We start from the raw sequence: 27,791 nt of genomic DNA, 5'->3' as shown, positions 1-27,791 counted from the left end.
ATATCCGGAGAGAGCCATGGTTCCATGAAACAGAGCATGTTACAGTCGCTGATGTCTCTCTGGAAGTAGATCCTCGCCCTGAGCTTGTCTACTTTATTGTCCAGAGACTGAACATTAGCGAGTAATATACTCGGAAGCGGTAGATGGTGTGCATGCCTCCTGAGTCAGACTAGAAGTCCACTCCGAATACCGCTCTCTGCCGGCAGCGTATTGGAACAGCCTCTGGGATAAGTTAAATTCACCTGGGAGGTGCGAACGAAGGATCCAATTCTGGAAAGTTGTATTCCTGGTTGTAATGCTGGTGAATTACCGCCACTCTGATATCCAAAAGTTATTTCCGTCTGTATGTAATAACACAAAATGTGTGGGCTAATAATGTAAGAAATAACACACAAAAAAACTAGATACTGCAAAATTGCTTAGGAGCTGAAAGCAGAGCTGCCATGTCTGTCGGCACCATCTCTATGTATATTTTTCTGCATAGGTTATCTAAGCATTCCTCTTTAGCTTTTCAGTTGTCATTTTAATTCATTATGTACATCGATTCTTTAAAGGTGCAATATGCCAAAAAAAATTGCTCTGCCATTTCCTGTTTGCTAAAATTCGAATAGTTCACCCAATTTCAGTTTGTGACAAAACTAGCAATGCATAGTGTAGAGAATCATTGTACAATCTAAACCGCTTTGAAATATATCTTTGTATTTTCAGCTGTTTGAAGTTGGTGTACAATACGGCGAAAGCAATACGCCGTTCCGCAAAAACGGAACTTAAGAATGGGAAGCATAGAAATAGCGCACATAGAACAGATCAACCGCTTCTTAGACTTGCTTTCGATGAGAATGACAGATCTATTACTCACATTTCTATGTGAATTCGGTCAAGTTGCCCAAAAGTGATATATTGCAGCATTAAGAACTTTTATGCCATATGAGTTTACTACAACTGCCACACCGGTATATAATAATAATAATAATAATATATGCCATTTAGCAGACGCTTTTATCCAAAGCGACTTACAGTCATGTGTGCATACATTCTACGTACAATAACCCAATAATTAAAACGGTTTTAGTATTTTCTAAAGTCTAGCAACCTTGCCTGCAGGCTTGCCAGCAGAGATAGTTAGACAAGCTACTCTATCTTGATTAATAACTTGAAATGGCTCAGTAGCTAATTATGAGGTTGGGAGACTGGGAACCTATCTAGCTGGCTAGCTAAAGCCAACTTCATAAAATTGCTTGGTCGCTAGTATTACAGAGAAACAACAAAATGTTTTGTTTTATTTATTAATCAAGAATGAATCCATACGCTACATAGCTTGAGCAAATTAATTTACAAACATTCCTCCTGCGAGTCCTGCCCATCCCCGGCTCAATTAAGTTGAGTAATTAATTTAATATCTGAAAAATGTAAAAACAGGACAAATCTGAGGGGGCACATCTCCTTGTGGGCATGACGCCTCTGGATTTCCGTGTATTAGATTACAGGGAGTGAAGGCGTGGGAATAAGCTGCATAATTAATTTAATAGATTCACATCAGTCATTCCTTAATGCCAGAGTTTGTTTGGAGCTTTTCATTCATCAGCACTGGTGCTCTCTGGGCTACGCTTTGACACTAACTGCATTACAGACTGACATAGAGATAGCTGCATCCATTCAGACAGCACACACACACACACGCACGCACGCATGCACGCACAGACACACAGACACACAGACACACGCGCACGCGCACGCACGCACGCACGCACGCACACACACACACACACACACACACACACACACACACACACACACACACACACACACAGATCGAAAGAGAGAGAGAGAGAAATCAAGTTTCTGTGAGAGTGAGTGTGTCTGGAGAGATAAGAGGTAGCCAAGGAGGAACTGTAAACTGTGTCCAACTCTGTTGATTTTACAGTTCACTCAGCAGCTAACCCGACTTGAGTCAGGCTTATTGTAGAGGGGTAATAACGCCCATTATATGGTTCACAGTTGTTTAGCCACTCCTAGCTGAGTCCCTTTAGTTATGACACTGGACTGGGGCTGGGAGTCGGAGGGTCAGGCTGAGAGCCTGAGGCTTGCACTTAATAGTACCATGGAGCATGTTTAAGTTATACTGTTCTAGCCATAGCTTCTACTACAGTCAATAGGAAACTCCACTGGCTGACTTAGCTGACCAGGCTGTTTCAATTGGATTGTAAATACGTCTGAATAATAGGTTCCTATGTTCTACTGAAAATCCTGTAGCCTACAGCCCACTGCTGGTGCTGTTTGTTGCAGCTACACGAACACGGAAAGGGCTGAGGTTTGTATATTTTTGTTTCAAGGCATTCTCGTAAACTCTGGAATTACTGTCCACCTTTTTCCATTCTCATGTTTCTCTTCAGCCCACAGTGCATTGTCTTGTCGAGGTCCCGGTTTTGTGGAACGTTTCCAAATGACCCTCCCTTTCCTTGTGGTGGCTCTGCTCAGATGAACACAGTGTTCACAGAGGAGACATGTGTTGCACTCCTATAAAAGGCCTGGGCAAGGCCATATGGCCCCAGTCTCTGGCTGGCTGGCTAGCTGTCTGCTAGCTGTCTGCTAGCTGTCTGTTTGAAGATGTGAGGAGAGGAGGATGGCCAGTCTGCTTTCTCTGCAGGCTTTTAGCATTGCGGCCATGTCCCCCGCACAGCCCTTTAACACTCTAAGCCGGGACACACAGGACGCAGATGTTACAAATATAAACAGGGACTGAAATATCTTTGGCTGTGCCATGTCTTTGTTGGTCCTACCCCCAGTATAAGGCCATTGAATTAGGAAGAGATGGAGAGCAGGACAGGGTATTTGATGGAGGGACAGAGGGGAGTGGCAGCCTAGCTTATCCATGTAGCTCTGCCTGCTCAGAGGGCATTTCCCCATTTTAAAGCATGGTGTGCCTAAGGCAGTAGAGGGCGTTGTCAAACCATGAGATCAAACCGGTGTGTGTGTGTGTATGTGGGTGGGTGTGTGTGTGTGTGTGTCACTAGCCTGTCAGAGCGGGGTGGGGAGGATGGGGCTGGGGAGGTATAACAGACTCCCTCACACACACATACAATCACACACACTAACACACAATGTAGTCATGGCAACATAGTTCCTCTGCGTGACTGGCTGTGTTGGCGTGGCCCATGGCCCTCGCCCAATACACTCGCCTCGTTTGCCACCTTTGTAGTGAATATGGTGATTCCCACAGGACGTGCTCTGTCACACTTGTGAGAACTGCTCTGATATTTAGTGTGAAATGTGTTTTGCAGCGGTATGGGGCGAAATAAATTAGCATCTCCTCTTCTCCAGCGTTTAATCCTTTGTGTACATTATAGTATGTTTAATCAATCATTTATCTCCCTTGGTATTTTTATAGCCTTTTTGTGTATATTTAAAGGGGATATTTTTTATATTCTAAACTAACTCCGCTAATTTGCTATTTCACTCCTCTCCTCCTCTCTCTCTCTCTCTCTTTATTTCTATCCCTTCCCTCATTTAATCTCCTCTCCTATTCCCTACTCGCCTCCCCTCCCTTCCTCCTCTCCTCTTCTCTTTTCTCCTCCTCTCCTCTACTCTGTCCTCTCTCCTCAGATGGCCGTCCGATAGGTGTGGAGGGCATCCAGGTGCTGGGTACAGGGAACCTGATGATCACAGATGTCGGGGTCCAGCACTCTGGCGTCTATGTCTGCGCTGCCAACAAACCAGGGACCCGTGTACGCAGAACCGCTCAGGGACGTCTGGTGGTCCAAGGTGAGCCTTTACACACACACTCAGTATGGTCTGTGTGTGTGTGTGTGTGTGTGTGTGTGTGTGTGTGTGTGTGTGTGTGTGTGTGTGTGTGTGTGTGTGTGTGTGCGTGTGCGTGTGCGTGTGTGTGTGTGTGTGTGTGTGTGTGTGTGTGTGTGTGTGAATGTGTCAGTGGAGGCTGGTGGGAGGAGCTATAAGAGGACGAGCTCATTGTAATGGCTGGAATGGTACTATTGGGATGGAGTTAAATGTGCGGTTTCCATATGTTTGATGTGTTTGATATCATTCCATTTATTCCATTCCAGCCATTACAATGAGCCTGTCCTCATATAGCTCCTCCCTCCAGCCTCCGCTGGTGTGTGTGTGTGTGATTTTGAATGGAAATACATTTTAGGTCCCCACAAGGTTAGTAAGATAAATGTGTGTGTGTGTCTCGTTCGTTGTGTGATTTTCTTACTCATATTTGACCAATTGGAGGTGGTTAGTAGTGTGGGTAGGGCCTTCCAACGAAGCAGGAAGCATTCAGCGTGTGCCTCACATGCTTATCAGCCAAAGGGCCCTGCCCTTGGCCCCAGCCAATAGCAATACTGCTCACAGTCAATATTTCATTTAATCTTACCGTCCATTGTTAGACAAGGCCCTGCTATAGAAGGCTCTGGAAGAAAGCCATGCTGTTGATTATGTGTCAATGTCTATGGTTTCTTTATCGATCAGTGAAAACTAGAAAACGCCCTCAGCTAATGATCTGATGCGATATACAATACATGTGTTTTATGATAATAAACGAAAAGGCTAAAGCCTTGCTGTGGACAGAGCCTTCAAGCAGCATTGCTTCATATTCTCATGGCAGCAGTGGATGTATGTCACAGTCGGGAACCATATGACTGACTGACTGACTTGCTATGAGAGGGTTGTTATGGTGATAAGACCTCAGTGACTGTATAGAGGAGCAGCATACAGGTGACTCCCTCCCGCCGTCCGGACGGCTGTTTTGATCAGAGTAAGGTAGGCTGTTTCTTAAGAGAATTGATGTGATCTTCCTGGCCAGATGGTTGGCACAGCGGCCCTCTGCTCACTGCACTACCCTTCATTTACCTCAGAGTGAGAAACTGAGGGGAGAGAGAGAGAAATGGAAAAAGAGAGAGTAAGGAGAGAGAGAGAGAGAAGGAAGAAGAGAGAGTGGGAGAGATTAGGGGGAGAGGGAGAGATAGAGGGAAGAAGTGAGATTGGGGGAAGAGAGTAATAGAGAGTAGGGAGAGAGAGAGAGGAGGGGATTGAAAGAGGGAGAGAAAGATAGAGAGGGAATGAGGGAAAGAGTGCTGATCAGACCCACACCACAATTGCACATCAATACTCTCCCTGACCCACCACCCCCCCGCCTCCCTCCAGCCCTTCCCTTCAGGCCCTACTCACATACACATAGCCTCTATAGAGCAAACAGAGAGAGATGGAGAGAGAGAGAGATGAAAAGGGACACAGAAAGAGAAAGAGAAAGAGAAAGAGATGAAGGTGGAGACGGAGAGATGAAAAGTGAGATGGAGGGAGAGATGGACAGGAGGATAAAGCCAACCTAATCCTCATCATACCACAGTGCCTAGAACGGTGTGAATTTCAGGTCCCGACACTTTTACTGACAGGGTGACACACAGTATAGAGATAGCTGAGATTAGAAAACCATCATAACACCGCTTCTCTTAAGATGAGAAAAGGAAAAGATAGAGGATATTAAATAACTAGAACTAGAAAGGGCAGGGTTTGTTTACAGGAAGATAGTATAGATAGAGGATGCTAAATAACTAGAACTAGAAAGGGGAGGGTTTGTTTACAGGAAGATAGTATAGATAGAGGATGCTAAATAACTAGAACTAGAAAGGGGAGGGTTTGTTTACAGGAAGATAGTATAGATAGAGGATGCTAAATAACTAGAACTAGAAAGTGGAGGGTTTGTTTACAGGAAGATAGTATAGATAGAGGATGCTAAATAACTAGAACTAGAAAGTGGAGGGTTTGTTTACAGGAAGATAGTATAGATAGAGGATGCTAAATAACTAGAACTAGAAAGTGGAGGGTTTGTTTACAGGAAGATAGTATAGATAGAGGATGCTAAATAACTAGAACTAGAAAGGGGAGGGTTTGTTTACAGGAAGATAGTATAGATAGAGGATGCTAAATAACTAGAACTAGAAAGGGAGGGTTTGTTTACAGGAAGATGGTATAGATAGAGGATGCTAAATAACTAGAACTAGAAAGGGGAGGGTTTGTTTACAGGAAGATAGTATAGATAGAGGATGCTAAATAACTAGAACTAGAAAGGGGAGGGTTTGTTTACAGGAAGATGGTATAGATAGAGGATGCTAAATAACTAGAACTAGAAAGGGGAGGGTTTGTTTACAGGAAGATAGTATAGATAGAGGATGCTAAATAACTAGAACTAGAAAGTGGAGGGTTTGTTTACAGGAAGATAGTATAGATAGAGAATGCTAAATAACTAGAACTAGAAAGTGGAGGGTTTGTTTACAGGAAGATAGTATAGATAGAGGATGCTAAATAACTAGAACTAGAAAGGGGAGGGTTTGTTTACAGGAAGATAGTATAGATAGAACAATTAGAACCAGAAGGATAGCTGACAGGCAAATAAACCTGCTAATGTGAGAGTGGAAAGGAAAATAGTTGCTGATTGTGGGAATGATCTCGTTGTAAATTACAACTAGATGATCCATAATTGCAGTCTTAATTGTCTTCCCACTCACTAGGAAGTTATTAGGAAAATAACTCAAGTCATCCTATCGTAAATGACAATATTGATATGACTTATAATATGGGTAGCTATGAATAATGAGGGGAGATAAGTACCCCAACAGCAATACCAACCAACTGCTCGGATCAGATCCGGGAGGAGCGTAATCACAAATTTGAGCCGAAACTAAACACTGTTTAATTAAGAGGTAATAAAGATTTGCATTACCTGTACCTCTGTGTCAATTAGCACAAACAGAGCATGGCTCATAGCTCAAAGACAGGAGGGAGAGAATGACTCCTAGGGAGGGAGGGAGGGATCATTGGCTGGAGGCTGAAGGTCAGTAGTTGTGTAGTGTGCCATACTGAAAGACTTTCGGGGGAAAGATACTGTATCTGCACTGCATTGCCTTTTACTCTGTTTGTGTTCTATAATAGGTAGTCTGCATTTGTGAATAGATTCCCTGTTCCCTCTCCTCCTACTTTTGTGTTCCCAGATCTTCTTCTCAGTTCCGATGACGTTAATCTGATCCACAGCTAATAATTGTTTTGCCAGACTCTGTCGCTAATTCCACCCCCCCTCCCCCCACACACACACACACACACACACACACACACACACACACACACACAATCTAATTCTGATGAATGTGATTAGGCTGGATTGAGCCCAGGATAATACGCCTTCATTCCTCTCTCCTCTTTTCCTTCCCTCTAGAAGGCTCTGGGAGCTTCCTGCTTGTTCAATATACCTTGGTAGCTTATGTTTTCAAACCACTAGTGAAAAAACATAGTTGTTGTGCAGCATAGTATGGGGAATGAGAAAGGCCCTGTCAGCAAGTTACTGTATCTATGTAGCAAGGCACTTTATATTCAGTTAGTAAGTAGCCCACTATCTGTCTTTCCCCTGCGTCTGCCCACAGCCCCAGCAGAGTTTGTGCAGCCTCCCCAGTCCATCTCCCGGCCGGTGGGCACCACTGCTATCTTCACCTGCCAGGCGCAGGGCGACCCTGTGCCAAAGCTCACCTGGCTGAAGAACGGGCAGATCCTGGAGCCTGGAGGGCACGTCAAGCTCAGGAACAACAACACGTGAGTTAACGTACAGCCATGGAGATACATATACTAAGTGTGCTCTATTGAATTGTGTGCTGAAAGCAACAGGGACTGTACTCACTCTGTATGGTAATAACACTATATCCGTTCATGCATGCAGACATCCATCCACTGTAACAAAGCTACATACCGTATGTGCATGGCTGGCAGTGTCGTCGGCGTAATCAAACGCTTCATTATTTCTGAGCTGATCTACTGCACTAATGAAACAGCTGGCCAAGATGTCTGCCAAGAGATACACTGACTTGTCACAGCTCCATTTAAAACATTACATTACGAGGGTATCTATCGAATCACTGCTGGACCGGCTCCCAAGACTGTCCGGTGGAATTTCCAGGAACAGAACAGAAGGGCCGGCCAGTGTATTGTGTCATTTAACATTCTCCATATGAGAGATTATGAGGCCAGGTTATTGTGTTTAGTGTTGTGTTGGGCGGGCGGGCGGGTTGGGGCAGGCAGGGAGAGACGGGAGGGTTGTAATGAGCCTGGGACTGGCCTCGCTCCAGGTCTAGGAGAGTGGCTCTGTGTCGTGATAATGATTCAAGTCTGCTACTGTATTTGGAGCTTTGCTGTTTTGTTGTCCTGAGTGGTTGTCACCACCGGTGTTTCCCCAGAACTGTTAAACACGGAGCCAGACAGCCTGGTGGCCGGTGTCAGAATGCTTCTCATTCAGGTCAAAGAGTAGACTCCAAACATAGCTAGGAGTTATAGCTCAGTAATATGGTTCTCCTGAATTTGGTGCGCATACTGTTCAAGGTATTTCGTCAATGTCCTGCATGTGTTTTGATGTTTTCCAGTTGAAGATTTCACGGCACCTAATCCCTATATGGTGCACAAGTTTTGACCAGAGCCCATAACACAAAGAATATTCTGCATGTCGTGACATATGAAGCCGACCTGCAGAGGTCATGCAGACAGGGGAGATCGTATTATTCATACATTTTAACTGTCAGCCTTTGAAAGATGTATAGGTTAGATTTCTTTCTGGCTGTGGGAAATGAAAGAAGGTCTGTTCTATATACAGGTTGATTGCAGTATACATGATGAGTTCAGTGCTGTACGGACACCAGTCGTGTTTTCCAAAGTGAGAATCCATCTGTGTGTGTTAATATTTATAAATACAACGGATGGTGAAGTGATTACATTACATATGCACAAGAAAATCAATAAAGTGGGACAGTGAAGTACATGTAAATGATGCAGGTGTTCCAGACCAAGTGGTACATGGGGAGAGAGAGGCCGAGGCACTACCATCACTCAGACACACTGCTCCCCTCTAACAGTCACAGAGATAGAGAAACAGAGAGACAGAGAGTGCCAGGCACAGAGAGTGCCAGGTGAAGAGGAGCGAGAGGCAGAGAGAGAGAGAGAGAGGGAGACAGCGAGAGAGAGAGAGAGGGCCAGGCAGAGGTGAGGAGGAGCGAGGGACAGAGAGAGAGGGGGGGTTAGACAGTGAGAGAGAGGGAGAGAGAGAGAGAGAGAGAGAGAGAGAGAGAGAGAGAGAGAGAGAGAGAGAGAGAGAGAGGGGTGGGGCAGATAGCGACAGAGAGAGGGCCAGGCAGAGGTGAAGAGGAGCGAGGGGCAGAGAGAGAGGGGGGTTAGACAGTGAGAGAGAGGGAGAGAGAGAGAGAGAGAGAGAGAGAGAGAGGGGTGGGGCAGACAGTGACAGAGAGAGGGCCAGGCAGAGGTGAAGAGGAGCGAGGGGCAGAGAGAGAGAGGGGGGGGCAGACAGAGAGAGAGAGTGCCAGGCAGAGGTGAAGAGGAACGGGGGCAGAGAGAAACAGAGAGGGGGGCAGACAGTGAGAGAGAGAGAGAGAGAGGGCCAGGCAGAGGTGAAGAGGAGCGAGGGGCAGAGAGAGAGAGAGAGAGAGAGGGAGACAGCGAGAGAGAGAGAGGGCCAGGCAGAGGTGAGGAGGAGCGAGGGACAGAGAGAGGGGGGTTAGACAGTGAGAGAGAGGAGAGAGAGAGAGAAGAGAGAGAGAGAGAGGGGTGGGGCAGACAGCGACAGAGAGAGGGCCAGGCAGAGGTGAAGAGGAGCGAGGGGCAGAGAGAGAGAGAGGGGGGGTAGACAGCGAGAGAGAGGGAGGGAGAGAAAGAGAGATGGAGAGGGGTTTGAGGGCAGCCTAGTGATAGACCTCCACCTGACACTGCTCTGCATCTCTCTCTGGAGCCTCTCATGCATTACACCACTATGCTGGGACTGGTTAAGTATGGAGGCCAGAGTTCCAGCACCACCATTAGCTAATTGGCTCATAAACTGAGGTAGCCGAAACACAAAATGTAGCCATTTATGGAACATAACTTTACGTGGCATCCTAACTTACTTAGTAGGACTACAGTAAGTGTTGAGTTTTACTGTTGTGCGGTAAGTGTTTGGGTACGAGGCTGGTAGCTTACCTCATTGCTTTTCTGATACATTCCTACAGCTCATCGTACGTCTCCATCTGGTGCGCAACAGTATTAGTTCTACAGAAGTCTTTGTCGGATTGCTCAAGGAACTCAGTCTCTTGGTTGGGCGAGCAATGCAAGCCCAGTTCAAGCCCAGTTCAAGCCCAGTTCAAGCCCAAGTTGCCCTTATTTTCTGTTGTCGTCACAGCAGATCCTGCTGTTTTCCTTTCCTATGGAGGAGTGAATGAAAGGATAGACAACCACATTCAACAGGCCCCAGTCTTCCCTACAGGTGCAAGGCAGAGGTAATGATATGCCCCTACAGCTCACTGTTTCTGCTGTTATGTAGAAAGCTTGTATCTAATATTGGAGTCCTGCCTCTGTGCAAGATTACCTAGCAGTGTGATTTTAATTAGAATGTTCCTAGCGGTCTGTGTGTGCGTGCGTGTGTGTGTGCGTGTGTGCTTGCGTGCGTGCATGCGTGTGTGTGTGTGTGTGTGTGTGTGTGTGTGTGTGTGTGTGTGTGTGTGTGTGTGTGTGTGTGTGTGTGTGTGTGTGTGTGTGTGTGTGTGTGTGTGTGTGTGTGTGTGTGTGTGTGCGTGCGTGTGTGGGCAACGGTAGGCAGGCTATCAGCACGCCATCCACTACTTTGCAGTGTGAGCTGGAGGCAGTATGAATTTTGAAAACATATACTTCATTGTTTGAAACCTGAACGTTCTACTTCATATTATGAGCCATGTCTTGCCTTGCTTCAAAGTAGCCTAGTTAAAATCCAACCATAGAAACGTGGAGGCAATTATTTTAGAAAGACTTCCTGATGCCATTAACCAGCATTTCTCTGCTGTTTATTGGTTTTCATATCAGCTTTCTTTCGCTGTCCAGAACCCAAAGGCACAATCTTAGTCATATTAGCACCTCATCTTATTTGTTGCTAATAGATTCCTCCTCTATGTTTCTAACTGAGATTTTCATCTCGGTCACATATGGAAACGCTCTCATCAGGTGAACTGTTTAGAATGGTGTTTTCCCACTAATTGCATTTTGTCAAATATTTTATTGGCTGCTTCCTTACAGGAGTTCTGTTCAGATGAATTACCATCATCTAAAAGTGATGTCTGTCTTCTGAGCACTGTGGACACCGATGGGTTACGCAGCCAATGCATATGGGTCCGATAAATTTCTCAAATGGCCAGTAAATTAAAATCTTACCGGTCATGTTGTCCGATGCCAGATTTTCCTGACGGAAGATGGAAGGGACAACACTCGAGATAAATGCACATACTGCGTATTGTTCCCTACAGGATTGTCTCATGCTGTTGACCTGCCAGAGAGGATAGGATAAGAAAGCAAGGGGATCGATTGTGTATTTTACTCACATGCATGCACACACATTAATCAAGGAACGCACGTAAGCACACACACACGCACACGCACACATTCACATGCATACATACACACACATATCAAACATGCCAGTTCTCCCGTGCATTGCCCTTTAGACTGTCTCCCAGCAGCACGCTGTATCCAATTACACACTGTACCCAATTACACACTGTGACAGTCTGACAGGTGTGAACTCTGTGTGATCTAAAATGGTGTCACAATAAATTCAGATTGGCAGCTAATGCAAATATAACAGTAGGATTATATTGTTTTGACGATGGACTTACTGTGTGTGTGTGTGTGTGTGTGTGTGTGTGTGTGTGTGTGTGTGTGTGTGTGTGTGTGTGTGTGTGTGCGTGCGTGCGTGCGTGCGTGCGTGCGTGCGTGCGTGCGTGCGTGCGTGTGTGTGTGCTGGATGTTGGTTGGTTGACTTAGAAGGGCAGAGAGTTGATGTTCTTCTCACGCAGGGCACTGAGGGGTGGTCACGGGCTGTTCCATAAACATGAAACACCATTACACCAGTAATGAAAATGCCTGGCTGACCGCCATTAGAATCATGGCCTCAGAATGTGCTGCCCTGGCTGCTTTCAGGGGAGTACGACACTTACAGTATGAAAGGACTGTTAATAGGAATATCTAAACCAGCCTGGCCCGCCCATGACATAGTCAGGATAATCTGAACCAGTATGCTCTCACTAATCTGCACCATCGAGAGCATCCTGACAGGTTGCATCACTGCCTGGTAATGCAACTGCTCGGCCTCCGACAGCAAGGCACTACAGAGGGTAGTGTGTACGGCCCAGTACATCAAAGGGGCCAAGCGTCCTGCCATCCAGGTCCTCTATACCAGGCGGTCAGAGGAAGGCCCTACAAAATTTAGAAGACTCCGGCTACGCTACCGCACAGCAAGCGGTACCGGAGTGCCAAGTCTAGGTCCAAAAGGCTTCTAAACAGCTTCTACCCCCAAGCCATAAAACTCCTGAAAATCTAATCAAATGGCTACACTGCAAAGTAACAGAGTTCCTGGGTAGAATGTCAGCCTAGTATATGTTGTAGAAATGGCATGATTTGTGGAATAGTTTTGACAGGTGAGAATGGACTCTAAAATGACTAATCTTCTCCTATGTTTTTATGGGGAATGAAGACTTCTATGATTTATTTGTGTGAGTAAGTTTCAGTGAAGAGGTGTGTCCTACTCCCTCTAGGAATATTCCACTGGGCTGCATTTCTTGCTGTTGTGTATCTGAACCTATTAAAAGGAAATATGTTTTCCTTTTTTTCTGTTTTCCTTCTGTGGAAGCCCTGTCTTGTTATTCCAGCGAGCTGGGACCTGGGCATTGGCCTTGACCTCTAACCCTGAAATCAGTCATTTCCGTGGGCCTTCTGTGAGCCAGAGACAGCTCATCGCTACTCCCTCTTCAAAGCCCTTGCTCTCCCCCTCCCCTCTCCCCCTGTTCGCTCCTTTCTTCCCTTTTTTCCCTCTATCCCTCTCTCTAGTTTAGAGTGGTGAGAACTGGAATGGCCACCCCTTGCCTTTCACAGGCCTTCGTTCAGTGACAACATTGCAAACACACGGCCACAGTGGCTGAGTAACAGTTCCAGTAATCCTAGACAGCTCCCTAGCCCCAGCCCAGTACATTTACATTACATTTAAGTCATTTAGCAGACGCTCTTATCCAGAGCGACTTACAAATTGGTGCATTCACCTTATGACATCCAGTGGAACAGCCACTTTACAATAGTGCATCTAAATCTTTTAAGGGGGGTGAGAAGGATTACTGGGGCTGGGGCTCCCTAACCCCAGCCCCAGCTCAGTAAGCCCAGACAGCTCCCTGGGGCTCCCTAACCCCAGCCCCAGCCCAGTAAGCCCAGACAGCTCCCTGTCCCCAGCCCAGTGAGCCCACACAGCTCCCTATCCCCAGCCCAGTAAGCACACACAGCTCCCTATCCCCAGCCCAGTAAGCCCACACAGCTCCCTATCCCCAGCCCAGTAAGCCCACACAGCTCCCTATCCCCAGCCCAGTAAGCCCACACAGCTCCCTATCCCCAGCCCAGTAAGCCCACACAGCTCCCTATCCCCAGCCCCATCCCAGTAAGCACAGACAGCTCCCTATCCCCAGCCCAGTGAGCCCACACAGCTCCCTATCCCCAGCCCAGTAAGCACACACAGCTCCCTATCCCCAGCCCAGTAAGCCCACACAGCTCCCTATCCCCAGCCCAGTAAGCCCACACAGCTCCCTAGCCCCAGCCCAGTGAGCCCACACAGCTCCCTATCCCCAGCCCAGTAAGCCCAGACAGCTCCCTATCCCCAGCCCAGTGAGCCCACACAGCTCCCTATCCCCAGCCCAGTAAGCACACACAGCTCCCTATCCCCAGCCCAGTAAGCCCACACAGCTCCCTATCCCCAGCCCCAGCCCAGTAAGCCCAGACAGCTCCCTATCCCCAGCCCAGTGAGCCCACACAGCTCCCTATCCCCAGCCCAGTAAGCACACACAGCTCCCTATCCCCAGCCCAGTAAGCCCACACAGCTCCCTATCCCCAGCCCAGTAAGCCCACACAGCTCCCTAGCCCCAGCCCAGTGAGCCCACACAGCTCCCTATCCCCAGCCCAGTAAGCCCACACAGCTCCCTATCCCCAGCCCAGTAAGCCCACACAGCTCCCTATCCCCAGCCCAGTAAGCCCACACAGCTCCCTATCCCCAGCCCAGTAAGCACACACAGCTCCCTATCCCCAGCCCAGTAAGCCCACACAGCTCCCTATCCCCAGCCCAGTAAGCACACACAGCTCCCTATCCCCAGCCCAGTAAGCACACACAGCTCCCTATCCCCAGCCCAGTGAGCCCACACAGCTCCCTATCCCCAGCCCAGTAAGCACACACAGCTCCCTAGCCCCAGCCCAGTGAGCCCACACAGCTCCCTAGCCCCAGCCCAGTGAGCCCACACAGCTCCCTATCCCCAGCCCAGTAAGCCCACACAGCTCCCTATCCCCAGCCCAGTGAGCCCACACAGCTCCCTAGCCCCAGCCCAGTGAGCCCACACAGCTCCCTATCCCCAGCCCAGTGAGCCCACACAGCTCCCTATCCCCAGCCCAGTGAGCCCACACAGCTCCCTATCCCCAGCCCGGTAAGCCCACACAGCTCCCTAACCCCAGCCCCAGCCCAGTAAGCCCAGACAGCTCCCTATCCCCAGCCCAGTGAGCCCACACAGCTCCCTAGCCCCAGCCCAGTGAGCCCACACAGCTCCCTATCCCCAGCCCAGTGAGCCCACACAGCTCCCTATCCCCAGCCCGGTAAGCCCACACAGCTCCCTAACCCCAGCCCCAGCCCAGTAAGCCCAGACAGCTCCCTATCCCCAGCCCAGTAAGCCTACACAGCTCCCTAACCCCAGCCCCAGCCCAGTAAGCCCAGACAGCTCCCTAGCCCCAGCCCAGTGAGCCCACACAGCTCCCTAGCCCCAGCCCAGTGAGCCCACACAGCTCCCTAGCCCCAGCCCAGTGAGCCCACACAGCTCCCTATCCCCAGCCCAGTGAGCCCAAACAGCTCCCAAGACCCAGCCCAGTAAGCCCACACAGCTCCCTAACCCCAGCCCCAGCCCAGTAAGCCCAGACAGCTCCCTATCCCCAGCCCAGTAAGCCTACACAGCTCCCTAACCCCAGCCCCAGCCCAGTAAGCCCAGACAGCTCCCTATCCCCAGCCCAGTGAGCCCACACAGCTCCCTAGCCCCAGCCCAGTAAGCCCAGACAGCTCCCTATCCCCAGCCCAGTGAGCCCACACAGCTCCCTAGCCCCAGCCCAGTAAGCCCACACAGCTCCCTATCCCCAGCCCAGTAAGCACACACAGCTCCCTATCCCCAGCCCAGTAAGCCCACACAGCTCCCTATCCCCAGCCCCAGCCCAGTAAGCCCAGACAGCTCCCTATCCCCAGCCCAGTGAGCCCACACAGCTCCCTATCCCCAGCCCAGTAAGCCCACACAGCTCCCTATCCCCAGCCCAGTAAGCCCACACAGCTCCCTATCCCCAGCCCAGTAAGCCCACACAGCTCCCTATCCCCAGCCCAGTGAGCCCACACAGCTCCCTATCCCCAGCCCAGTAAGCCCACACAGCTCCCTATCCCCAGCCCAGTAAGCCCACACAGCTCCCTATCCCCAGCCCAGTAAGCCCACACAGCTCCCTATCCCCAGCCCAGTAAGCACACACAGCTCCCTATCCCCAGCCCAGTAAGCCCACACAGCTCCCTATCCCCAGCCCAGTAAGCACACACAGCTCCCTATCCCCAGCCCAGTGAGCCCACACAGCTCCCTATCCCCAGCCCAGTAAGCACACACAGCTCCCTAGCCCCAGCCCAGTGAGCCCACACAGCTCCCTAGCCCCAGCCCAGTGAGCCCACACAGCTCCCTATCCCCAGCCCAGTAAGCCCACACAGCTCCCTATCCCCAGCCCAGTGAGCCCACACAGCTCCCTATCCCCAGCCCAGTAAGCCCACACAGCTCCCTATCCCCAGCCCCAGCCCAGTAAGCCCAGACAGCTCCCTATCCCCAGCCCAGTGAGCCCACACAGCTCCCTATCCCCAGCCCCAGCCCAGTAAGCCCAGACAGCTCCCTAACCCCAGCCCCAGCCCAGTAAGCCCAGACAGCTCCCTAGCCCCAGCCCAGTGAGCCCACACAGCTCCCTAGCCCCAGCCCAGTGAGCCCACACAGCTCCCTAGCCCCAGCCCAGTGAGCCCACACAGCTCCCTATCCCCAGCCCAGTGAGCCCAAACAGCTCCCAAGACCCAGCCCAGTAAGCCCACACAGCTCCCTAACCCCAGCCCCAGCCCAGTAAGCCCAGACAGCTCCCTATCCCCAGCCCAGTAAGCCTACACAGCTCCCTAACCCCAGCCCCAGCCCAGTAAGCCCAGACAGCTCCCTATCCCCAGCCCAGTGAGCCCACACAGCTCCCTAGCCCCAGCCCAGTAAGCCCAGACAGCTCCCTATCCCCAGCCCAGTGAGCCCACACAGCTCCCTAGCCCCAGCCCAGTAAGCCCACACAGCTCCCTATCCCCAGCCCAGTAAGCACACACAGCTCCCTATCCCCAGCCCAGTAAGCCCACACAGCTCCCTATCCCCAGCCCCATCCCAGTAAGCCCAGACAGCTCCCTATCCCCAGCCCAGTGAGCCCACACAGCTCCCTATCCCCAGCCCAGTAAGCCCACACAGCTCCCTATCCCCAGCCCAGTAAGCCCACACAGCTCCCTATCCCCAGCCCAGTAAGCCCACACAGCTCCCTAGCCCCAGCCCAGTGAGCCCACACAGCTCCCTATCCCCAGCCCAGTAAGCCCACACAGCTCCCTATCCCCAGCCCAGTAAGCCCACACAGCTCCCTATCCCCAGCCCAGTAAGCCCACACAGCTCCCTATCCCCAGCCCAGTAAGCACACACAGCTCCCTATCCCCAGCCCAGTAAGCCCACACAGCTCCCTATCCCCAGCCCAGTAAGCACACACAGCTCCCTATCCCCAGCCCAGTAAGCACACACAGCTCCCTATCCCCAGCCCAGTGAGCCCACACAGCTCCCTATCCCCAGCCCAGTAAGCACACACAGCTCCCTAGCCCCAGCCCAGTGAGCCCACACAGCTCCCTAGCCCCAGCCCAGTGAGCCCACACAGCTCCCTATCCCCAGCCCAGTAAGCCCACACAGCTCCCTATCCCCAGCCCAGTGAGCCCACACAGCTCCCTAGCCCCAGCCCAGTAAGCCCACACAGCTCCCTATCCCCAGCCCCAGCCCAGTAAGCCCAGACAGCTCCCTATCCCCAGCCCAGTGAGCCCACACAGCTCCCTATCCCCAGCCCAGTAAGCCCACACAGCTCCCTATCCCCAGCCCAGTAAGCCCACACAGCTCCCTATCCCCAGCCCAGTAAGCCCACACAGCTCCCTAGCCCCAGCCCAGTAAGCCCACACAGCTCCCTATCCCCAGCCCAGTAAGCCCACACAGCTCCCTATCCCCAGCCCAGTAAGCCCACACAGCTCCCTATCCCCAGCCCAGTAAGCCCACACAGCTCCCTATCCCCAGCCCAGTAAGCACACACAGCTCCCTATCCCCAGCCCAGTAAGCCCACACAGCTCCCTATCCCCAGCCCAGTAAGCACACACAGCTCCCTATCCCCAGCCCAGTAAGCACACACAGCTCCCTATCCCCAGCCCAGTGAGCCCACACAGCTCCCTATCCCCAGCCCAGTAAGCCCACACAGCTCCCTAGCCCCAGCCCAGTGAGCCCACACAGCTCCCTAGCCCCAGCCCAGTGAGCCCACACAGCTCCCTATCCCCAGCCCAGTAAGCCCACACAGCTCCCTATCCCCAGCCCAGTGAGCCCACACAGCTCCCTAGCCCCAGCCCAGTGAGCCCACACAGCTCCCTATCCCCAGCCCAGTGAGCCCACACAGCTCCCTATCCCCAGCCCAGTGAGCCCACACAGCTCCCTATCCCCAGCCCGGTAAGCCCACACAGCTCCCTAACCCCAGCCCCAGCCCAGTAAGCCCAGACAGCTACCTACCCCCAGCCCAGTGAGCCCACACAGCTCACTAGCCCCAGCCCAGTGAGCCCACACAGCTCCCTATCCCCAGCCCAGTGAGCCCACACAGCTCCCTATCCCCAGCCCGGTAAGCCCACACAGCTCCCTAACCCCAGCCCCAGCCCAGTAAGCCCAGACAGCTCCCTATCCCCAGCCCAGTAAGCCTACAAAGCTCCCTAACCCCAGCCCCAGCCCAGTAAGCCCAGACAGCTCCCTATCCCCAGCCCAGTGAGCCCACACAGCTCCCTAGCCCCAGCCCAGTGAGCCCAAACAGCTCCCAAGCCCCAGCCCAGTAAGCCCACACAGCTCCCTATCCCCAGCCCGGTAAGCCCACACAGCTCCCTAACCCCAGCCCCAGCCCAGTAAGCCCAGACAGCTCCCTATCCCCAGCCCAGTGAGCCCACACAGCTCGCTAGCCCCAGCCCAGTGAGCCCACACAGCTCCCTATCCCCAGCCCAGTGAGCCCACACAGCTCCCTATCCCCAGCCCGGTAAGCCCACACAGCTCCCTAACCCCAGCCCCAGCCCAGTAAGCCCAGACAGCTCCCTATCCCCAGCCCAGTAAGCCTACACAGCTCCCTAACCCCAGCCCCAGCCCAGTAAGCCCAGACAGCTCCCTATCCCCAGCCCAGTGAGCCCACACAGCTCCCTAGCCCCAGCCCAGTGAGCCCAAACAGCTCCCAAGCCCCAGCCCAGTAAGCCCACACAGCTTCCTAACCCCAGCCCCAGCCCAGTAAGCCCAGACAGCTCCCTATCCCCAGCCCAGTAAGCCTACACAGCTCCCTAACCCCAGCCCCAGCCCAGTAAGCCCAGACAGCTCCCTATCCCCAGCCCAGTGAGCCCACACAGCTCCCAAGCCCCAGCCCAGTGAGCCCAAACAGCTCCCAAGCCCCAGCCCAGTAAGCCCACACAGCTCCCTAGCCCCAGCCCAGTGAGCCCACACAGCTCCCTAGCCCCAGCCCAGTGAGCCCACACAGCTCCCTAGCCCCAGCCTAGTAAGCCCACACAGCTCCCTAGCCCCAGCCCAGTGAGCCCAAACAGCTCCCAAGCCCCAGCCCAGTGAGCCCAAACAGCTCCCAAGCCCCAGCCCAGTAAGCCCACACAGCTCCCTAGCCCCAGCCCAGTGAGCCCACACAGCTCCCTAGCCCCAGCCCAGTGAGCCCACACAGCTCCCTAGCCCCAGCCCAGTGAGCCCAAACAGCTCCCTAGCCCCAGCCCAGTAAGCTCACACAGCTCCCTAGCCCCAGCTCAGTGAGCCCAAACAGCTCCCTAGCCCCAGCCCAGTAAGCCCACACAGCTCCCTAGCCCCAGCCCAGTGAGCCCACACAGCTCCCTAGCCCCAGCCCAGTGAGCCCATCCAGCTCCCTAGCCCCAGCCCAGTGAGCCCACACAGCTCCCTAGCCCCAGCCCAGTGAGCCCACACAGCTCCCTAGCCCCAGCCCAGTGAGCCCACACAGCTCCCTAGCCCCAGCCCAGTGAGCCCAAACAGCTCCCTAGCCCCAGCCCAGTGAGCCCACACAGCTCCCTATCCCCAGCCCAGTGAGCTGGATCTCTAGCCCCCTCACCCAGCCTGTGGGGAAATCCATTAATCGATGAAGTGGCCTTGAACTGATGAGTAAATGATGCTGTCAACCTGCCGGTCTGTCATGACAGCAAGACCAGGCAGATGGCCCAACCAAAGATCTTTTCTTCCCAACTTACACACACTTTGCCCAAAACACTGACTCACACTCTATCTTTCTGTTTCTAAGATGCTCTCTCTCTCTCTTCCTCCCCCTCCCCCATATCAGGAATGGTTTTCTCTCACTCTCTTTCTGGCATGCTCTTTCTCTCCTTTTCTCTCTTTTTCTCAGTCTCTCTCTCTCTCTCTCTCTCTCTCGCACTTCAAAGCCTCTATGCGTTGGTTGTCCTCCTGTGTGATGCTATTGTTCCTCTGACTGCAGTAGCTATAGTTTCTTTCTTTAACCAGTCAAAGACTCTGTGTGATCTGCCAGATGATTGACACAATCCTAGAGAGCAGCAGCATCCGGTTCCTCAGTCTGCCTGGCAGCCCAATGGTTGCTAGTCAGAGCTGCTGAAGAGGGTACAGCACAGGAGTCACGTTATAAGTCTGGTCAGACCCATCCAACCTCAAAGCATAAGGTCTCTGGGAAGAGGGGCAGGATGTCGCTCGCTGAGTGCTCAACTCTGTTTTCTTGCATCGAGGTCGGAGTTGCGTTTTGATAACTGGTTGTGGGATTTTCTACGAACAGCATTGAGCCACCATCATTCGATTCTAGTAAAAAAAAATATTTAAAAAAAAAATGTAATTCAATTTTATTGGTCGGGTACACATATTTTGCAGATGCTACAGCGGGTGTAGCGAAATGCTTATGTTCCTAGCTTCAACGGAGCAGTAGTACCTAACAATACAAAACAACACATGTAAATCCTAAAAATTAAAAGAAAGGAATTCATAAATAAATAAATATTAGAACGAGCAATGTCGGAGTCTGGAATCTAATATACAGTTGAAGTCAGAAGTTTACATACACTTAGGTTGGAGTCATTAAAACTCGTTTTTCAACCACTCCACAAATTTCTTGTTAACAAACTATAGTTTTGGCAAGTCGGTTAGGACATCTACTTTGTGCATGACACAAGTCATTTTTCCAACAATTGTTTACAGACAGATTATTTCACTTATAATTCACTGTATCACAATTCCAGTGGGTCAGAAATTTACATATACTAAGTTGACGGTGTCTTTAAATAGCTTGGAAAATTCCAGAAATTGATGTCTTGGCTTTAGACGCTTCTGAAATGCTAATTTACATAATTTGAATCCATTGGTGGTGTACCTGTGGATGTATTTCAAGGCCGACCTTCAAACTCAGTGCCTCTTTGCTTGACATCATGGGAAAATCAGAAGAAATCAGCAAAGACCTCAGAAAAAAAATGGTAGACCTGATTGCAGTTTGGTTCATCATTGAGAGCAATTTCCAAACGCCTGAAGGTACCACGTTCATCTGTACAAACAATAGTACGCAAGTATAAACACCATGGGACCACGCAGCTGTCATACTGCTGCTATATCCACAGTAAAAACAAGTCCTATATCGACATAACCTGAAAGGCCGCTCAGCAAGGAAGAAGCCACTGCTCCTAAACCGCCATAAAAAAGCCAGACTACAGTTTGCAACTGCACATTGGGACAAAGATCATACTTTTTGGAGAAATGTCCTCTGGTCTGATGAAACAAAAATGGCCATAATGACCATCATTATGTTGTGGAGGAAAAAGAGGGAGGCTTGCAAGTTTAAGATCACCATCCCAACCGTGAAGCACTGAGGTGGCAGCATCATGTTGTGGGGGTGCTTTGCTGCAGGAGGTCCTGGTGCACTTCACAAAATAGATGGCATCATGAGGGAGGAAAATTAGGTGGATATATTGAAACAACATCTCAATACATCAGTCAGGAAGTTAAACTTTGGTCGCAAATGGGTCTTCCAAGTGGACAATGACCCCAAGCATACTTCCACAGTTGTGGCAAAATGGCCTAAGGACAACAAAGTCAATGTATTGGAGTGGCCATCACAAAGCCCTGACCTCAATCCTATAGAAAATATGTGGCCAGAACTGAAAAAGCATGTGCGAGCGAGAGGCTTATAAGCCTGACTCAGTTTCACCAGCTCTGTCAGGAGGAATGGGATAAAATTCATCCAACTTATTGTGGGAAGCTTGTGGAAGGCTACACGGAACATTTGACTCAAATTAAACAATTTAAAGGCAATGCTACCAAATACTAATTGAGTGTATGTAAACTTCTGACCCACTGGGAATGTGATAAATCATTCTCTCTACTATTATTCTGACATTTCACATTATTAAAATAAAGTGGTGATCTTAACTGACCTAAGACAGGAATTTTTTACTGTGATTAAAATGTCAGGAATTGTGAAAAACTGCATTTAAATGTATTTGGCTAAGGTGTATGTAAACCTCCAACTTCAACTGTATATGTACAGTGTGATGGTGTCTATAGACATTATGGGCAGCATATGAATAGAAAAGGTGTGTACAGCAGTAGTTATATGAGCCTTAATTAGAATATAGTATATACATATGAATAGGGTAAAACAGTATGTAAACATTGTATTCTGAAAACGCTTAGCTGTACTTGTGTTTGTCCTATACAATTACGGTCCTTCACGGGTTGCTGAAATTCATACTTTTAATAAAAACTTTTACCGAATACAACCACCTACTTTTTCCTCATTGCTCGAATGTAAGTCGTGGTTCAATTGGGTCCGTGCTAACCGGGATCCTTGGGACGTAGTTTCTCTAATGTCCGGTAAATGTCAATGTTCCAGCACCACCTTTTCCAAACGGAAACCCAGGTGTGTGTGTATGTAAACTGGGAGAGAGAACAGTGTTGGGGAACTACAGGGCCAGGGGGCTGCTGCCGGACAGTCTGATATATGCAGTGCCTTGTGAAATTTCCCAGAATCCCCTTCCTGCTCTGATCTGTTCAGGCCAGGCTGACGTTCAGTAGTTCCTCCCTTGGGGCCTCTTTGGTGTGTGTCTGTGGCGTCTGGTCAGGTTGCCTGGCTGAAAACACTCCATCCATCCCTCACTTGAAAGGCTGTCAGAAATGTGACGACTGAGGGCGCTCGACTGCTGCCACCTGAGAGGTCAAAGGTGAGATCGGCCTGGAGAAGGAGAAGGAAGGTGTGCCTCGGGAGGGTTTTGACTAATAAGGGTTACAGCTTTTCTCAGACAACTGAGAAAAGCATGTTAGGAAAATGTATGTAGCAGGTTAGGATAATCAGGTTAAGGTGGGGCAAAGGGTTATGGTTAGGGTGAGCTAAAATGCTAAATAAATATTTTTTTTAAATTAAAGGTGCATTCTTTCTAGCCATAACCCATCAGGAGGGTGAAACAGAAAGCCTTTACCATCCTAATAAATAACTAGACAGGCCTGGTGAGATTGATTCCACCTGGCAGACCCTGGGCCAACCTTTCCTCTCTGGAATAATGGCTCTCTCAACCCAACCCTCTCTCTCTCTCTTTGTCTCTCTCTGTCAATCTCTCTCTACACTGAAACCAGTGGACCACTGAAGCCAATCCTTCATATAACATACATTTCTAAAAGGTAATCGAATGGTCCACTCCTCATCAACATTCATACAGTATAATGTTCATTATACTGTAAGACCAACACCAGTCCCCTCCAACACCAATCCCCGTCAGGTATATAAAGTCACTGTTCTTTACCTCAGTAATTAAACCGGACTACATTCTCCCCTCATGGTTCCTCATAGAGTACCACAATATGAGTCATAATACCCATAATACCTAGAAGTCAAAACAGGGAAATGGTTCCAATTGTTTTTCCACCATAAGTGTTTCCAATAGGGGATTTTTAGAAACACCTAAAATAAATCAAATCAAATCTAATTTTATTTGTCACATACACATGGTTAGCAGATGTTAATGCGAGTGTAGCGAAAAAATTGTGCTTCTAGTTCCGACAATGCAGTAATAACCAACAAGTAATCTAGCTAACAATTCCAAAACTACTACCTTATAGATACAAGTGTAAGGGGATAAAGAATATGTACATAAAGATATATGAATGAGTGATGGTACAGAGCGGCATAGGCAAGATACAGTAGATGGTATTGAGTGCAGTATATACATATGAGATGAGTATGTAAACAAAGTGGCATAGTTAAAGTGGCTAGTGATACATGTATTACATAAAGATGCAGTCGATGATATAGAGTACAGTATATACGTATACATATGAGATGAATAATGTAGGGTATGTAAACATATTAAGTGGCATTGTTTAAAGTGGCTAGTGATATATTTTACATCATTTCCCATCAATTCCCATTATTAAAGTGGCTGGAGTTGAGTCAGTGTGTTGGCAGCAGCCACTCAATGGGCTGTGTTTCGTGTAAACTTGCCCCGGCATGACGTTTTGATAACCGTGTAAATCTCTCTCGGACAAGGGGACCTTTATCAATATATTTGCCTGTATTTACCCCCAACAAATGAAATGCGAATTAGCTGCTCATGTGGATATCATATAGAACTACAAATATCATGATGATCTGGACAAGCCTGCCGAATCGAGGCGAAGGTAAGAATCTGTGGATTAAGAGATGACGTGCAGGAGCTTGCAGGGATTTGTAGTCTTGCACGATGTCTACTTTGATGCTAATTTGCATTTTCAAATCTGAGAGTAAATAGAGCTGAATATATTGATAAAAGTCACCTTGTCCGAGAGAGATTTACACAGTTATCAAAACGTCACACCAGGGTAAGCCTACATGAAACACAGCCCTTATTTTAAGTGTTTCTAAAATCCCCTAAGGGAAAAACAATTGGAACCATTTCCTTGTTTGACCACTAGGTTTTATGGGTATTATGACACCTCCACTGTGGGGCTTTATTGTGAGGGGTACAGTATAGGCATTTACATTTAAGTCATTTTCATCTAGTCGGCTCGGAGATTACAAACCAGCAACCCTAAATGTACACTACGATCGTGTCCTTATGTTGTGTCCTTGAATTCCTTCAGTCTTTCCACGTCACCGACTTTGTTCATTGAAGGGGAAAAACCTAAAGAACAGGTTTCTCATTCAGAGACCACACACCTACAGCATGAACAAACTGGCCTCTGTTTCTCCCACATTTAAACGGGCTCGAGGTGCCCTGGAAAGGTAGTGAAGACGGATGTGGCCCATCTGTCTGTGTGGACACCTCCAGCCCGTTTAAACAGCTGCAGACATATCTAAGTCAACTGGAGTCAGACACACAATGATACGGAGAGAAGAGATAGATTGAAGTTCGTGTTCGAGGCCTTTCTGTAGAATAGCAGACCTAATCAGCGGGCAGGACGTGAGAAATGGATAGAGTATAAGGCGATCATTTGCAAACAATGATTGATCTTACACTCCCACCTTGAAGCTTTTCAAAAACGCACTCCTCACACTAGCTGTCGGCGTCTATCCCAAAGAAATGCAATATGCTGGAGGGCTTCATTTCCATATTATGCTCCTCTGTGTTAAATCTTTTATTTTCTCATCCCCTCAGGATTAAGAGGAGAAGAGCGGATGATTATGTATTCAGCTCTAATAATACCCCCCCCATACCCTCCACCCCCCACACACATTACCCCATACTACACACACACACACACCATCAAGTCATCCTTCAGCAACGGCAGATAGAGGGAGGAAGGAGGGATTGGAAGGGAGGCAGAGGGGAAGAAGGGTGGAGAGAGAAACATTGAAAACAGGGGAGTTAGGTGTGCACCACCACCACCCCCCACCTCCATCCCATCCTCCAGTAACAACTAATCCACTCCCAGCAGGCTCATTCTGTAGTGACAGTTTATCTGCTTAGGATTGAGACATAAAAGAGGAGGGAACCGGCTAGTAGAAATGCCCTACTACTGGGGTACTGTAATAAGACTTTGATTCAGATGCTACGCAGACGGATTTCATACGGTATTCTATTATTTGCTTGACTGCCTGCTGTGAGAGTTTTAAACAAAGCCCTTGTCAGGTTTTGCCGGCTTTGTCTTCCTCAGAAAATGCCACCGCACGCACAATACAGTCATCTTCAAAATCAATATTCATCTCTGAGAGCTTCCTGTTTGCTTTCTCTACACTACCCAATAATATCCTAATCCTTCTCGCTGCAAACCAGACTCACGTCTTTCCTGTGTCTACTTTCCCCCCTCCTTCTTTACCCCTCCTTCTTCCCTCCTCCTCGGGCCTCCTCTTCCTCCCTCCTCTTCTTCCTCAAGCACGCTGACCATCTATGGCATCAGTCAGGAGGACGAAGCCATCTACCAGTGCATCGCTGAGAACAGCGCCGGCTCCACCCAGGCCAGTGCCCGCCTCACCGTGCTGTGGGCAGACGGCCTGCCAGGGATGCCCAGTATGGTGCGGGCCGAGGCCCTCTCACCCAACGCCATCCAGGTGTCCTGGAAGGAGTCTGCCCAGGACACTCAGGAGATCATCGGCTACGTGCTCCACATCCGCAGGACCACAGGTTCGTGGGTAACACCGTCTCTAACACACCACTGGAACACACAATACCGCTCTGCCTCAGGTGAACTGGTTCACTATGGGGAGACTGGATACCGAGTCATTGTAGTACATTCTCTACCATCTAGCTGTCACCTGAAAGAAAGGTGTTTTGCTTCCATGCATTAGCTCTCTATGAGACGTATGTTGTTTTACTGAGGTTATTGGGATGTCTGCCCTTAGCATGTGGTAGAGAGATACTGAACCGTAGGGAGTGTGGTGTGTACAGTAGGTAGAGTGGTCTGTGTGTTATGGAGCGGTGGGTGAGTGTAGACTGTATGGGGCACCAGGTGGCTGTGCTGGGGAGGGGAGGCTGGCTCCCCCTTGGGCTGACTAGAGCTTCTCTTCCAGTGTCACCCCTCCTCTAGCTCCTCTTCCCCTGGGTCCTCACTGAGCTGAGAGCAGGAATAGGAGGGGAGAGGGAAGGGAAACTACAAAGAGGAGAGAGGATGAAAGAGCAGGAGAGAACTGAAGAGAGGATGGGAAGGGAGAGGAAAAAGAAAAGAGGAAGAGGTAGAGAATGAGAAGAGGTAGAGAATGAGAATGAGAAAACAGGAGGGAGGAGAGAGCAGTAGACAGACAGCAGGAGAGAGGAGAGAGCAGTAGACAGACAGCAGGAGAGAGGAGAGAGCAGTAGACAGACAGCAGGAGAGAGGAGAGAGCAGTAGACAGACAGCAGGAGAGAGGAGAGAGCAGTAGACAGACAGCAGGAGAGAGCAGCGGACAGACAGCAGGAGAGAGCAGTAGACAGACAACAGGAGAGAGCAGTAGACAGACAGCAGGAGAGAGGAGAGAGCAGTAGACAGACAGCAGGAGAGAGCAGTAGACAGACAGCAGGAGAGAGGAAAGAGCAGTAGACAGACAGCAGGAGAGAGCAGTAGACAGACAGCAGAGAGAGCAGGAGACAGACAGCAGGAGAGGGCAGTAGACAGACAGCAGGAGAGCGGAGAGAGCAGTAGACAGACAGCAGGAGAGAGGAGAGAGCAGTAGACAGACAGCAGGAGAGAGCAGTAGACAGACAGCAGGAGAGAGGAAAGAGCAGTAGACAGACAGCAGGAGAGAGGAAAGAGCCGTAGACAGACAGCAGGAGAGAGGAGAGAGCAGTAGACAGACAGCAGGAGAGAGGAAAGAGCAGTAGACAGACAGCAGGAGAGAGCAATAGACAGACAGCAGGAGATAGGAAAGAGCAGTAGACAGACAGCAGGAGAGAGCAGTAGACAGACAGCAAGAGAGAGGAGAGAGCAGTAGACAGACAGCAGGAGAGAGCAGTAGACAGACAGCAGGAGAGAGCAGGAGACAGACAGCAGGAGAGAGCAGGAGACAGACAGCAGGAGAGAGCAGTAGACAGGCAGCAGGAGAGAGCAGTAGACAGACAGCAGGAGAAAGCAGTAGACAGACAGCAGGAGAGAGCAGTAGACAGACAGCAGGAGAGAGGAGAGAGCAGTAGACAGACAGCAGGAGAGAGCAGTAGACAGACAGCAGGAGACAGACAGCAGGAGAGGGCAGTAGACAGACAGCAGGAGAGCGGAGAGAGCAGTAGACAGACAGCAGGAGAGAGGAGAGAGCAGTAGACAGACAGCAGGAGAGAGCAGTAGACAGACAGCAGGAGAGAGCAGTAAACAGACAGCAGGAGAGAGGAGAGAGCAGCAGACAGACAGCAGGAGAGAGCAGTGAGGACGTACTGTAACAGGACACCTGTTTCTCCAGCCACGCCAGGTTGGATGGACGCTCAGCCATCCTCATCCTTCATGTAGAGGAGCCATGAAAGTGTATTTTAATTGATA

General features: G+C 49.9%; 1 protein-coding gene across 1 annotated transcript in view; it reads left to right on the top strand.

The window, feature by feature from the left end:
- The window catches only part of LOC118394153 (immunoglobulin superfamily DCC subclass member 3-like), a 118,654-nt gene that overhangs the window by 82,014 nt on the left and 8,849 nt on the right, over nt 1-27,791 (top strand). The window contains exons 6-8 of the mRNA XM_052462155.1: nt 3,604-3,762; nt 7,419-7,584; nt 25,725-25,972. Coding sequence (XP_052318115.1) covers nt 3,604-3,762; nt 7,419-7,584; nt 25,725-25,972 — 573 coding nt within the window. The remainder of the gene's footprint in view (nt 1-3,603; nt 3,763-7,418; nt 7,585-25,724; nt 25,973-27,791) is intronic.

Source organism: Oncorhynchus keta, chromosome 14, assembly GCF_023373465.1.
Source record: "Oncorhynchus keta strain PuntledgeMale-10-30-2019 chromosome 14, Oket_V2, whole genome shotgun sequence".
NCBI classification, from domain to species: Eukaryota; Metazoa; Chordata; class Actinopteri; order Salmoniformes; family Salmonidae; genus Oncorhynchus; species Oncorhynchus keta.
This window is presented reverse-complemented; position numbering and strand designations above follow the sequence as displayed.